At 36.4% G+C, this 14,787-nt stretch overlaps 1 protein-coding gene across 2 annotated transcripts; it reads left to right on the forward strand.

Moving 5' to 3' along the window:
* The first annotated feature begins 501 nt into the window (after positions 1–501).
* On the forward strand, positions 502–14,318 carry LOC149569582 (uncharacterized). 2 transcript variants are annotated; one of them, XM_089822262.1, is made up of 7 exons: positions 502–875; positions 1,069–1,219; positions 11,444–11,776; positions 11,940–12,167; positions 12,273–12,353; positions 12,458–13,781; positions 13,924–14,318. In XM_089822262.1, exons 2-7 carry the CDS (start codon positions 1,109–1,111, stop codon positions 13,959–13,961), a joined length of 2,115 nt encoding a protein of 704 aa, XP_089678388.1. In that variant the 5' UTR covers positions 502–875; positions 1,069–1,108; the 3' UTR covers positions 13,962–14,318. The 2 variants fall into 2 exon arrangements, with proteins under 2 accessions (XP_089678388.1, XP_089678389.1); XM_089822263.1 differs by having other exon boundaries at positions 1,075–1,219.
* Positions 14,319–14,787: the final 469 nt, after the last annotated feature.

Here is a 14,787-nt window from a genome sequence, read left to right on the forward strand (position 1 = left end):
TATCCTTTACCCCTCACCTAACTACTTACAGTGCCGTGCTTAAACTACCGTAATTCAAAGAGAGAAGTCATCGTTTCAGTACATCATTCATTCCATATTCGTCGGAAGACACTAGAAGACAAACTTCCCTTAAACAACGAGATTAAAAAAATACATTAAACTGCCTTGTTGTATAACGGTTACAAATTGTTTTCCTTGCTGAGTTAGTTGGCAATCATTTTGAATTTAGAGCTGAGCAGTGAATTTAGTGCCACGCTCTAAACCAGTGTTCATCGAATAAAAAAAGCTTTTTTAGGAGGCAGTTAAAATGGTGCCCCACACTGGCAGCGGACGTCAAGCTCAATTTCAATGCGGTTTGATCCATTTCAACACTCCGCCAAATTTGGAGACTGTCCGAAGATGCCCCTATTTGGGGGTCAGTTTATCTAGATCCCCTCCACTTTTATCTGCACCGGGCTAAAAGGTCCTTTAGGACGCCTTAATCCGATGCCAAACAAATTTGTCATTGTTTTAGATATTGTTGTAGGCGTAGCGTCTTAGTTTTTGTGATCATTGTTTATAAGAAATAAAGGCTAAAAAATTGTCTGAAGTGTCAGAGCTGATTAGAACCAGCTACTGATACTAATCGTTTTCATGTTCTGCCGTGGAATGGAAATCATATTTGGATCACAGTTGTGTTTTGGTGTTTTTTTGAGCTAGTGGGTAAGAGTGAATTTGAAGATTGGGTGAGTAATGCCAGGGGGAATGTATATTTTTGTGTATTTATGAATGTTCAGAGAAGCGGTGGATGGCACGAGCTATGTGGTATTGCTGAGCCGCATTGCCCGTGAGAGAGCAAGATACCCAACAAAACTTAACATAGAATAACATCAGTGGTATGCTGCGAACGTTCTTATTTTTAAAAGTCCTGTTCCTCGATTTTGTATTTTGTTTTAGGTGCTTCTGTTTTGTCTGAACATGAAAATGTAATTTTTTTGTTTTCTTATGCCATTAACATCTGTGCTTTTTCAGTTGTTTTTCTAGTACTGTACTAGTAGGTGTGTATTGACAATGTGCTATTGTGTTTAGTTGCAGGGATTCTGAGCTTGGGCGATCACCTGTGGAAGATATGGGGAAGTCTCCCGGGAAATGGCTCAAAACCCTGCTGTTTGGGAAGAAGTCGACCAGATCTCGTTCTGCAGAGCGGCTCTCGAGGAGGGATAGTACTAGAGAAAATGGGGTCAGTGGATATCAACAGATCTGGTTTCATAATTTAATTTAATTTTTTTTCAAATGTTTAGGTTGTGTGTAGGGTTTGGAGACTAAATGTTGAATCGATCGTGGCTTTTTCCCCTCTAATTTAGTTTTAATAGTTATAGTACTGGCTAACCACTTTGAAAGTTCTGTAATGTTCTGTAATAGAGAACATTTAAGGTTATGTGGCTTGGATCGAATTGCAGATCAGCTCGTGTGCTCTTTCAGCTTAATTTTATAAACTTTGGGAATGGATGGATTGGCATTTCTAAAGTTTACACACATTCACCTGAATTTGAAGAAGTTTTTTTGGTCATTTGAAATGTTACTCGTGGCTGGAATGTAAGGGTTTGCAGGCTGTCGTTTGGATCGGACTATATGGGATCTTTTCAGATTAGTTTTGGTTTTACATTTTCTTTCCTAATGGGTTATTTTGAAGCCTATCTTACACAAACAAAATTGGATAATAGCTCGCGGAATGCTTTCTGCTTATTTTCCATTTTTTAAACCTTGCACAGAATAATGTGGCTTAAAGATTTTTATTATTGACTTTTAAATGATCCTTGAGCATGGTGGATGAAGTGGGATTAGTATTGTGGAATCATCAACGGTGATCAGCTAATTAACCGCCTTCACTATAGCTTTGTACTATTAGGAATCGATGAAATGGCCTTGTTTAAACTGATTTTTGTACTAGATCAGTTACAGCGGTTTGGATCAAATATGGATTAACCTAATACACTTTTTCAGTTTATTTTTGTGACTATTAAGCCTGGATTCCACTTTTAAATATTATATGGAATGGCCTGGTCCTGGTTCAAACTGAACTTTTTTTTGTTTTTTTTTTGAGTTTTTCTTATTAACAGAATTCAATGCCTTAGAAACAGTGCTCTGGATTAAATTGGAGATCAGCTTCAATGTACCGAATTTAGGAATGTATTTCCGATATTCACGTTCATCCTCAACAGATGTTTGGAATTATAGTTCAGGTTTATTTTTGGTGACATGTCTGGTGGTTTTGAGTGCAAATCAGAGCTTTGGGATTCCGGGCAAAAGTTTCCTGTTGCCAATATTTTTGAATTTTCTGTATGGTACGCTTCATGTTTTTGAAGCAGTGGACTAGATCAATTCACACATCATTATTAACAATTTTTTGTTGTTGTTTAGTTTTATACTTTTTAGGAATGGCCATCCAATTTTTAGGAGAGCAATAATATTATTTTGAAATTATTTGTTGTGGATAGGCTTTAAGATTTTGGAAACAGTGATTTGTATCAAATGATTGATATGATTTTACCGGATTGTTTCCAGCCCTCTTATAACATTCAGGAATAGATGCTCTCTGTTTTTTCTTTTATACAATATGATAAGATTTTAAATTGACTTTTCCATAAACAAAATTCTCCTTATTTGTGGACTCATGCTTTTGGAAGAAGTGGCTTGATTATAATTGGGGGTCGATTCTCACTCGAGTTTTACAAGTTCAAGAAATAATCACTCATGCTTTTGGAAGAAGTGGCTTGATTATAATTGGGGGTCGATTCTCACTCGAGTTTTACAAGTTCAAGAAATAATCAATAACTTCTTGATTGTATGCTGAATAGCCTCGTTTAAGCCTGTGATCCTTTTTTGTTTGTGTACAAAGGCCTTATTCACATTTGGGGCAATCTGCCTGTTTTCAGATATGCTTACAAGGATTTGGAAATGTGGCCTATATCCAGTTGCCAATCAACCTCCGGAATGTTTTCACTTTAGTGTTCTAGTTTTTAGGAGCAAACACCTCACATGAATTTCACGCGAATTTGTTTAGTTTTTAAACCCTTTGAGGCTTCCAGGAGTTGGCTGGTGCTTATTAATTTTCAGAGAAGGTTGTCTGCGCTCACGAATATCAATATGGGTATGTACAAAACATAACAGCATTCCATTTATATGACATCTACATGGAAAACTGAAAGTGTAAATTGAATTCAATCATATGGATTTGAAATGAGAAAACTTTGTGAATCCAAAAATACTATAAATGAAAAAAAATAGGTGGTTTTAACTTTTAAGTAAATGGGAGAGTATTTTTTTGAAAAAGATGAGAATGTGGGTTGCTGAATAAATTACTACCTTTTCTTTTTTCCACCTTTTGGATTTTTCCAAAGGCTTGGGGGTTTTTGACAGGAAAAAAAATAGTCAAATTTAAAAGTGGGTGACAGATTGACCTGGAAAACTCAGACCACTAGTTCATGTGTTCTTGCGGATTTGCATTCGTTTGGCATTTGTTTTAAAGTTCTATGAATATATAGTTTAAGGTTCTACAACATGGTTTGTGTTGGTTCTACAACAGAGATGCACTTCATATTTTACACAGAATACTTGAATTGAACCACAGACCAGCTTTATTAATTCTGTTAAGAATTTTTAGCTTTTGGGAGCTTGCCAGAGCATGTTTATTTCAGAAGAAAATATGGCTATATTTTGAGGCTTTCGGTATGTTTTTGAAAATTATGATTTAGCACTTTTATTATTTTTAGTTAAGAAATTAGAATCACATATCCCACTTCAGATTTAGAACTTTCAGAATCAGATATTGTCTGAAATTTTTTTTTTTATATTTGTAACACTGCCGTGGGTTTTGGGGCCTGACCATAGCTTTTCAAATTTGGAATAAAGTGACCTTGTTCCAATATTGTGTAGGATCTGAATGGAGCTTTCCACAATTGTTCTTTCTTCTTGAACCTGCAAAGAATAGTGATGCAATTCTTCTCAAGTAGGTCTTTTCTGATAACAGGGAGGATACAGATCAGTTGAAACTAGAATATTATAAAATTGTCTTTCAAAGTATTGCCTGGTCACGCTTGCTATCTTGGCTATTATTTGATGCCTGGTTAAAGCCAGTTTTCTGCATCATTTTACTCCACTTCTAAGCAGTTAAAGGATGGTGCTCTCTAAGGATCTACTGAAACTAAGGATCTACTGAACTAGTTGAACCTGAGCAGAGCAACTAAGTCTTCTAGCTGCACAATTCTGTCAGGATCTTACAAGGAGATTGTTTAAACTATTTAAATATTAATCCAAATGGATCATAATAACTATAATAAACATGCAAAGACATGGAATTTTGTTTATGGTAAATTGAATCTAGGAAAATTAAGAGGAGGTGCAGATGTTGGACAAGTTACACAGCAGGAAAAAGGCAACTGTAGCACTACATTTTTTGCCATGTCCACTGATAGTAAACGTGCCAGAACTTGGAAGCCAAATTTAGCAGTCACTGTTTTGGCTGACTGTGTTGAATGGAATATACTCTTTGGCCTGGGAGAACTCTGCTATGCATGGCAATCTGTTGTATTGCTTTGTTAAATGAGCATGGGAGGACATTTGTATATTGTATCTACCTTGATTGAGGGAGGAGGGGATAAAACTGTATGTTGTATTTTTTTCTTTCACAATTAATAAGAATAACTGTGTTGTATTTCCAAGAGGTTGGGTGCAAAAGGAAAGGATCACGGAAATGTAGGCAAACAATGGAGATAAGTGGCTAGTGGAGCAACAGATGGATTGTAGTCATAGTCAAAGCATTGTAGAATGGAACATGGGGCAGATTACATCCAAATCTTTTGCACACTCATTATATTTGTCAAATTACTCTATAATATTAGGTAATAGGCAAATGTCACTGCCACAATCTGTTTTTTTCCTTTCTACAAGGGTTTCTAGGATAAATATGGTGTTCTTAATTTTTCTCTTCCTCTCTTAACTGTTGTTTATTACTGACTTTTTAATTAAGTAGCACAATGCAATTTCTTGTTTCACGATGTTTACAAGCTTAGGGTTGAGAAATTATGGAGTTTTTGGTATAAGAGTAGATTATGAGCCTTGGGGTGTGGAGCTGCATAAAGTGTCCTGCTGGATTTGCAACAAGAAAGAGTGTGTGATATCATTTGGATCTGTGAATCTGGTAACGTTCTAAAGGCTGATATCACGTCAGGGAGGCAAGATAACTGAATAAAAAGAATGCTTTGATTGATAATGCTTGTATAATTAAACAATAAGAAGCCTTGCTTGTCAAGGAAATGCATGATGTTTAACACCAACATGACACAAGCATTAAATGCATGATACAAATAATAAATGTCTAGGAACTAAAAGTAAATGAGGTGAATATGGCCCCATTATATCTAAATTCTAAAAACGTCACCTACGACCTAACTAACTAGGTTTTGACTAATGTCTAGTTAGGAAATAATCTCATTACACTAACATCCCCTCTTAAATGCAACTTAGGGAGATGCAATTGTCATTTAGATGACGCAAGATGCAAGATGATGACTGATCATGCCAACTAGGTCATGTCAACCCATTTATGAAGCAAATGCAATCTCTCACAAAAGGAGAAATCCCTTTGGGAGAAAACTGATGCAAGAGCATCTTGGGTGTAAAGGCAATCTTGTATCACCAGAAAAATATTTCTATTTCCTGTTTTGTGTTTTCGATAAGGGTTATTCTCGTGCAGAATTGCTACTTGTGGGATCTTACTAATTTTAGATAGTTGATCTTATGTGCTCAAATTGCTCTAATCTCATACATGGAGGTTTTTCTTAGACGTATCAGCCTGCCAGATGAGTTTCATTGTCATATCATATGCATCAGTGCGGTTATTGCAGATTTTTGGTATGAATTTTGGCTATCCCAACTTCAAGTCCAGCGATGAAGGCCTAAATGGCTTTGAAATGAGGTCAAACCTCAATTAATGGATGCTTGTACAATTAATTGCTGTAGAACTTTACTTGAGGATTATGGAATGGGGTTATAATAGCCCATCGGGTCAACGGTTTGCTAGTTATGGTTTCTAGAAGTGGACCCATCCAAAAATGTAATTTGTAATTTGTAATTTGTCTTGAACTGATTCTATGTAATAAAGTGTAATAATATAATATAATATGGGGTTTGTCGGCTTCAAGGGTTAGAGATTTGTGTCTAGAACCTTCTTGGACGGTGAAAAATGCCTATATAAGGAAGGTTCGTAGGTTGTCTAGGGCAATTTTGGGTGATAGTTGCAGCTTTGTCTTATAGACTGTTGTAAGGAAGGCACCCATTTGGGTTTGCATAATGTAATTCAGCAATTTCGCATTTGCGGCGATAATAAGAAAGCCCATATTTTAGTTCTATCAAATTGTTTTTTCTTTATTTCTTATGTGTTTGTGGTATTTAGGGGAGCACCCTTCATCAAAAACTCCTTTCCAAAAGAGAAAAGATACAATAAAGGATAACATGAAGGATTCAATGATTCCCCCAAGAACTAACTTGGTGGAGTAAACTTGAGAACCCTTGATCTAAGCAATCAATCAACAATATACTTTTGTGCAAAAAGCATTGGAAACTCTTGACCAAGGAGTCTCATGGGAATCATAATATGCAAAGAGGATAAAGCCCCATTGCAAAGGAACAATTAGATAACTCCTCAAATTGGCACAACCATGGCATCCGATGAAGCAACAATTGATTGACAAAGGATTCGAAATCTTAATGAAGTTTAAGGATCAAAATGACACCTTCTTAAGTGATAAAAAGTCCAAGTAATGCTTTACGATATCTAGTTGGGCAAAATCTGAAATAAAATGTATTTGGGGTTGAAAATGGAAAAAGTGCATGTATGGCTGTGGGGAGCTCCTCAATACCTTTCCAATGCCACAGGAGTCACGAAAATCAAAGATCATGACAAAAAGTTATGAGCTTGGTATCCAAAAAATAATTGACTTAACAAAAGAAAACTGAAAATGGTATAAAACAATATAACTTGCCAAAATAACCTGCTCCACTGAAAAGTACATTGGGCCAGCTTTCCATCAATATCTTGTTTGCATGATTTCAACACTATATGCAAAAGTTATCGCAGAAATAAAAATAGGCCAAATTTAGTCATTCAATAACCAACAAACACGACCTTCTGATTTGAATTTTGCAAAATTTGCTCATTGCATGCAAAATTTGATAGCTACCCACACAGTTTTTCGGGGTTGGGTACAAAATCTAAAATATATTTGCAAAACATTTCAGCTCGTGTTGAGCTTGAACTCATTTGGACCAGCTAGGACTTGACCCATAGTTACACTATCCTGGGGGACACGGGGACGGGGGACAAGTTTCCAGGATGGGGGGACAAAGGGGCCTCAATATGGGGACCACTGGGGGGCGGCGGGGGGACAACAATAAGGAATGAGAGGGGGGGATAGGGGTGTATATAGTATATATTGTACACATGATACTTCAAATGCTAATTATGAAAAGATGTATAACAATATAAGACATAAAGATGTAAAATACTAATATACTAATATAATAAAATTTAAATACTTGACTCTTGAACATTCAACATGAAACTAGAACTTTGAACAATAAATATTAAAATTTTAAATACTCACAAATAAGCAAATGAAAGAGTTCTAACTTCTATTAAATAATTATTAAATAACAAAAGACTAAAGTTATAGATATCAAAATTATGAGTATCTCATCATTGAGATGATTACATTGAGCAACATGATAAGATATTCAATACGCCCAATAAAATATTAGAACATGTTTACTTTAGTTTTTTGGTTGGATAGGGCACACTCAGCCGTCCCTTGGAGGGGTTAGGGGACTTGTTCCTGTCCCCCTGCCCCCATAGGGGACATGGGGATGTCCTCTCGTCCCCATTGAAACGACGGCTGAATGGTGGCGCCGTTGGGGATGCGTGAATGTTGTCCCCCCGTCTTGGGTGTGTCCCCGTCTCGGGTGCGTCGGGGAAAAAGGGTGAGGACGCGTCCCTGTCTTGGGTGCATCGGGGAAAAAGGGCGAGGACATGTCCCCGTCTTAGGGCATCGGGGTAAAAGGGCAAAGACACGTCCCCATGTTACTATGACTTGACCTTAGGACCATCCTTTGCTGCTGGAATGCTTGAACAACTGAGCTATCGACACCTCTTGGCTAGCCTAGTTCTGATACGATATTGTTGGAGTAGATAGGTGACTCCTCAACACCCCTAGTATCCCTACAAGACCAATATGGCTTCCACAAGGAGAATGGCAAGATAACTTGCATTATTAAAATGTATTAACTATGAAATATATAATGAGATGTCTTGCTTATAAAAGCAAAGTGTGATGTAATATCAAGTTATCAACAACTAACAAGAAACAAACATTAAATGTATGATGCAACTATTAAATGCCTAGATATCTAAAAGTAAGTGAAGTGAACATGGCCTCATTATAATTTACTTCTAAAAATGACACTCAAGATTTGATTAATCTCAGCATGTGAATTCATTGCAACCAGTTTCTAGTTAGGAAATGACCTCATTAACAGTAGCATAGGAAATAACCTCATTTGTAATAACATATGAAATATACAATGAGATATCTTGCTTATAAAGGCATTACATGATGTCATATTAACAACTCACAAGAAACAAACATTAAATGTATGAATCATGATGCAAATATTAAATGCCTAAATATCTAAAAGTAAATGAGGTGAACATGGCCCAATTATAGCAAACCTTTTGAAATGACACTCAACCAATCTTTAACACATGAATCGATTCCCACCAATGTCTGGTTAGGTAATGACCTCATTCACACAAATGGTAAATAGGCAATGAGAGGAAAATTTCATGTTGCAACTTCTCAGATTACTGGAAGAGGAAACAATTCAATGTCGCATCTTTTGCTTTTAGAATTAAGGAGAACAATTTTGTAGTATTTCAAATAGCTGAAAGGCAAATGAAAGGAGCATAAAAGCAAAGGAAATTATGGGCTGATGGAGAGGCTAGATTGCATACGTAGACAAGGTCCTAATTAGGGAAACAATGGGCAGATTGTATCCAATTATTTGACACTAATTGAATATGACCTTTTGCTACATAATATAGGTAGTAGGAAATTGGCATTGACAGTCTGTTATTTCTCCCTTAAGAGGTTTTGGAAGATGAAAATAGTATTGTTAATTCTTCAATAAGTTATCTTCTTCTCTTGATTGTCATTTAATTTTTAATTAAGTAGCATGGTAGAATTTCTTATTTTATAATTTGTAGAAGCTCGGGTCAGTCTGTTATTTCTCTCTTCAGAGGTTTTCTAAGATCAAAATAGTATTCTTAATTCTTCTCTAAGATCTCTTCCTCTCTTGACTGTCATTTAATTTTGAATTAAGTAGCATGGTACAATTTCTTATTTTATAAATTTTACAAGTTTAGGTATGCAAAATTAAGACTCGAACAATATTTACTTATGGTACCCCATTGCCATTATTAGTGCAATGATCGTATAATGCATATTCTTTGAATCTAAACTTAGCTGTAAAAGTTGGCTTTTATTATCTGGTTGAGCACAGATCATCAAGATTTGAATTTACTATCATAATTCAAGTCAATTAAGATGGACTTGAAATTATGCAGAAATGCTAACAAATTATTACATAATTTGATGCATTGCAGAACACTATCTAATACATAATATGAAAATCTTGTTGGTATTTTGCAAGTATCTCATATGACTTGAGTTCCATTTTCTGCTTGCATTGCGGGGGCAGTTGTGTTGAACTGCATAACTTATGTTTAAAGCTTGAAGTTGGATATTCTGCAGATGTTATTGAATCTGTATGTTCTATCTCTGACCGATCTTGAAGTGCTTGCATTGAATTTGTGGCCCAGGTTGGACAAGCACCTTGAGATTGATATTTCTTGGTGTCTTTTAGGTAGATCTATTTAAGATACGTATGCTACTTTATTAGATTTCTGAAATCTTTTCATCACCAACTATACATCCATTTGCAGGTGGTTATGGTCTGAGTTTTGATGCAAATTGAACTCGCCTTATCACCACACAAATTGGGTATAATAAAGGTTTGGCATGTACATGCCTGTCAAATTAATTTTCATAATAATTACACTATTCACATAATAGCCCACACTATCACCACTTACAGTTGGGTGTAATAAAGGTTTGAGAGTAAATGGTTGTCAAATGTATGCTTAATGTTTTTTTTATATCCGCTCCTTGCTTACTATCCCGTTGTTATCATTGTAGTAATGCCTGTGGGTTTAATGAGATTTTTAACCTTAGACCCAATTTTAGTCGAAGCCCTGAAGTCTGTCCTAGACTTAGAAATTAGAGGCAGTTGTACAAATTTAAGTTTATTTAAGTCCCCGCAAAAAAAATGAGACATATCGTGCATGGGAGCCTAGTTGCAGAATCTGATATTTCTTGAGATTGATATTTCTTGGTGTCTTTTAGGTAGATCTATTTAAGATACGTATGCTACTTTATTAGATTTCTAAAATCTTTTCATCGCCAACTATACATCCATTTGCAGGTGGTTATAGTCTGAGTTTTGATGCAAATTGAACTCGCCTTATCACCACGCAAATTGGGTATAATAAAGGTTTGGCATGTACATGCCTGTCAAATTAATTTTCATAATAATTACACTATTCACATAATAGCCCACACTATCACCACTTGCAGTTGGGTGTAATAAAGGTTTGACAGTAAATGGTTGTCAAATGTATGTTAATGTTTTTTTAATGTCCTCTCCTTGCTTACTATCCTGTTGTTATCATTGTAGTAATGCTTGTGGGTTTAATGAGATTTTTTACCTTAGACCCAATTTTAGTTGAAGCCCTGAAGTCTGTCCTAGACTTAGAAATTAGAGGTAGTTGTACAAATTTAAGTTTATTTAACTCCCCGCAAAAAAAATGAGACAACCGTGCATGGGAGCCTAGTTGTAGAATCTGAATGAATAATTATCCTTGCACGATGTAGATGAAATCAATAACACAATTACCTTTCCAGTTATTCCATTTAGAGTTTTTATCAGAAATTAAGTGCGCATCTAAACTCAAAAGAATGACCCTTTCAATGAATAGAGGGTTTCAATAAGGGAAATTTGGAATGCTTTAAGTTCACACTATTTTTTCCTTATGGAATCTCAATTCAAAATTATATTTGATAACTTAAAGGAATGATAGTCCATTTTCTTGATATCTTTCTCAAATAGATAAATGTTAAATATCAAGCTAGGTACTTTCTGTTCCTAGCTAGACTGAAAGCGTAAGTGTTTTTCTGCTGCATATTCTCTGTTCTTAGTTAGATTTCAGCTGTGAAAGCATAAGTATTTTCTGGTCGCATCTTGTGTTCCATTCACTAAACTGTAGCTAATATTGTGTTGTATTTTTATTTAGAAAAAGTCGTCAAAGGATCAAGATGTGAGAATTCTGGAGAAAGAATCACATGAAGACCATGTGCCCAGTGCTATTGCACCACTGGAACCATCATCTGGAATCAGAGACCATGAACAAAATGGACCTGTTCGAGAACAGAATAAGCAGGCAGGATTTGCTGGTACAGAAAAGTTAGCTGCCTCACCATCAATTGATAAATCAGTTGCTTCGCTGGCAGATGAAGAACAATCAGAGTCTTATATACAGGAAATCGTTACTACCAGGGATGACGGTGAAAGACTAAGGGAAGAATCAGCAGCCATCAAAGCACAGTCTGTTTTTCGGGGCTATCTGGTACTAAGTTTTTATTGACAGCTGTTCTGTTGTTTTCTATTATCTATGTTTCTTAGCCGTTTATTTTTTCTGGCAATTGCCTGGTTTTAACATGCACTTTTATGTTGGTGGTTATGATCTAAAACCTTTTGAAATGATCCAAGCCCAGTTTTTGGTTGTGTAGGCCCGGAAAGCTTTTAGAGCTCTACGAGGCCTTATAAGGCTACAAGCTCTTGTTCGGGGACATTTGGTTAGGCGACAGGCTGTGGGAGCCTTACGTTGTTTACAAGCAATTATTAGATTGCAAGCTCTTGTTCGTGGTCGCCAAGTTAGAATGTCAGAACAAGGATTGGCTTTACAAAGGAAACTTGGACATAGACACAGGCATAATCGTCCAAGAGGAAATGAATTGGTAACAGATTGAATACAAATATTTTGTGGAAGCTTGTGTCCGATGTTATATTAACAATTATTTTGACCGCTGATAGGATAACAATAATTTTTTGGACTGTTTCAGGAGAGAAAAAGGTCCACAGGTTTTGTGGCCAATGGAGCTTCACAACCTGAAAAATTGTTGGCAAATGCATTTGCTCGTCAGGTAATCATAATCTGCATAACTAGTTTGAGCGATGACATTTCTTCCAATCTTGTTATAAATTGCTGCATATATTGATATTGATTTCAATAATTGTCTGAGAAAAGCTTTTGGAGCATGCAACCAAGACAAATTCTCTACGAATTGATTGTGGTCCTGATGATTCAAATTCGGGATGGGTGTGGATGGCACGTTGGATGTCTGCTTATCCTTTGAAATATTCTGATGAGACAAATAATACATCAAAGAAACAAAAGACAAGTGAGATTGCAATGTCAACTGAGGCTGAAGTGGAAAGGCCTAAGCGCAATGCAAGGAAGGCTTCAAATTTAACATCAGATTATTTTTCAAATCATACAGATGTTGAACCTGAGAAGCCAAAGCGTGGTCTAAGAAAGGTCTCAAAATTAGCAACAGACTCTGTTTCTGACCATCATGAAGCTGAGGTTGAGAGGCCTAAACGGATATTTAGAAAAGCGTTCAATTCAACAGTGGATTCCATTTCAGAGCAGACTGAGGTTGAAACTGATAAGGTTAAGCGCAGCACGAGAAGGGGATCACATTCAATTGTGGAATCTACATCAGATCATCCAGAGGTTGAAATGGAAAAGGTTAAACGCAACTTAAGAAAGGTGTCAAATTCAATGGTTGATTCAACAACAGATACACCTGAGATTGAGGCTGAAAAGATTAAGCGCAGCTTGAGAAAGGTATCAAACCCAACAGCAGATGCTGTAGCATCAGATCATCTGGATGCAGAAGCTGAGATGCCCAAGCGCAGCTTCAAAAAGGTGCCAAAGGCAACATTGGATGCTACATCAGATCAAACTAGCATGCAGACTACGGCACCTAACTCCACAGATATAGGAATACATGATGAACCAGTTAAGCTTGTATCTCCAGATCATTTCTCATTTGATCCGTTACATAAAGAGCTTGAGACAATTTCCTCTGTTCAGGAAGTATCTCCAGCCCAGCAACCAAGCCCACCTGAAAACATTACCGAAGATGATGAATTATCACAAGGAAAGAAGGAATCTTCTGTTTCAAATGGAGATCTTGTACCTTCCAAACATGATACTATTGATTCAATGATCAAGATAGAACCTGAACTTCCTGTGACAGAGCAAAAGACAGGTAGAAGGCGTAGCTCATTTGGATCTGCAAAAGGGGATCATTCAGATAACAATTTGCAAGGAAGTCCATCAGTTCCTAGCTATATGGCTGCCACTGAGTCAGCGAAGGCAAAGCTTCGTGCTCAAGCTTCTCCAAGGATGAGTCCAGATGTTCAAGAGAAGAGCACTGGTATGATAAGAAGACACTCTCTTCCATCAGCACCTAATTTGAAGCAATCTTCCGTATCTCCAAGAACTCACAGGGTGCTGCCACAAGTTCAAGCAAGGAGTAGAAGTGACCGATCTCTTGGTGCTGGTAGGAAGTTAACCTTATAATTGAGATTATATCCACAGTTGCTTATTTTTAGCCCATTTGGCTTTAAGTTTTAACTTGTAATTCACTTGTTTTTAATATGGCAAGTACTTTGGAGACTAACAATGTTTCTTTATGATTGCAGAAAAGGCAATTCATGTTCAGGCTGACTGGCGGAGGTGATAAGTATTGAGCCTATCTTGATATCTAATGCATTTGCAGCATCCATGAGTGTCTTTTTGTGTAGTTTACAAGTTTAGAGTGTATTGTGCTTTATATGCCTTGAAATGTCAGGGAATCCTTGAGCTCATAATCCGGCTATGATGTATATAGAAAGCAACCCCTACGACATATTTATGATGTTTGCTTTCTGAAATACATTCTTTATGGGTTTGCAAGCAGCGGCTGATTGCAGATTGTTAACTGTTGAAAATGTTTGAGAAGGTTTTCAAACTTTGTTATCTTGAGCTTTGAATGTTTGTGAGCTATTATATATTTGACTTGATGATGTATAATAATATGGGTTTCAATTCAGAGGTAGAGCTTCTCTTTTGTGCGGATGCTAAGACTGTTAGTATTCCAAACATATCTTTATGAATGTGAAATTCCAAATTAATTCACATAAGATTTGTGAAGGGTTATTTGAGTTCTGAAAATAGAAATAACTTGTGGAGGATAAGTCACGAAAGCAGATGACTCATTGGATAGACTAGCATGTTGTCCTAATTTGGAGTGAATTATTATGTGGAAGACTGTATAGTTTTGGTTTTAATTGGATGGAGAAATGCTAGAAGCCTGTGTTTACAAGTTCACAGTTTATTGTGCTTTACATGCCTTGAAATGGCAAGGTCCTTATCACAATCAAGAAAGAAGATCACAGCTCAACCATCCATTCACAAGCATTCAAGCATTCAAGTCATTCTCCTCCATATCATGAATTGTGGCAAACTACAATAATTATTGTCCAAGGCATGTTTTTCATGATTTCCTTTTAGGTTTTTTGCTTGTA

Source organism: Cupressus sempervirens, chromosome 3 (genome assembly GCF_028749045.1).
Source record: "Cupressus sempervirens isolate cs-2001-9-10 chromosome 3, ASM2874904v1, whole genome shotgun sequence".
In the NCBI taxonomy this organism is placed as follows: domain Eukaryota; kingdom Viridiplantae; phylum Streptophyta; class Pinopsida; order Cupressales; family Cupressaceae; genus Cupressus; species Cupressus sempervirens.

What these genes read in the sequence shown, in the direction of transcription:
- LOC149569582 (XM_089822262.1), top strand. Translation starts at nt 1,109, where the DNA reads ATGGGGAAGTCTCCCGGGAAATGGCTCAAAACCCTGCTGTTTGGGAAG. An exon ending in ATAGTACTAGAGAAAATGGG is followed by an intron (nt 1,220 to 11,443) that starts GTCAGTGGATAT and finishes ATTTTTATTTAG; the next exon opens with AAAAAGTCGTCAAAGGATCA. An exon ending in GTCCAAGAGGAAATGAATTG is followed by an intron (nt 12,168 to 12,272) that starts GTAACAGATTGA and finishes GGACTGTTTCAG; the next exon opens with GAGAGAAAAAGGTCCACAGG.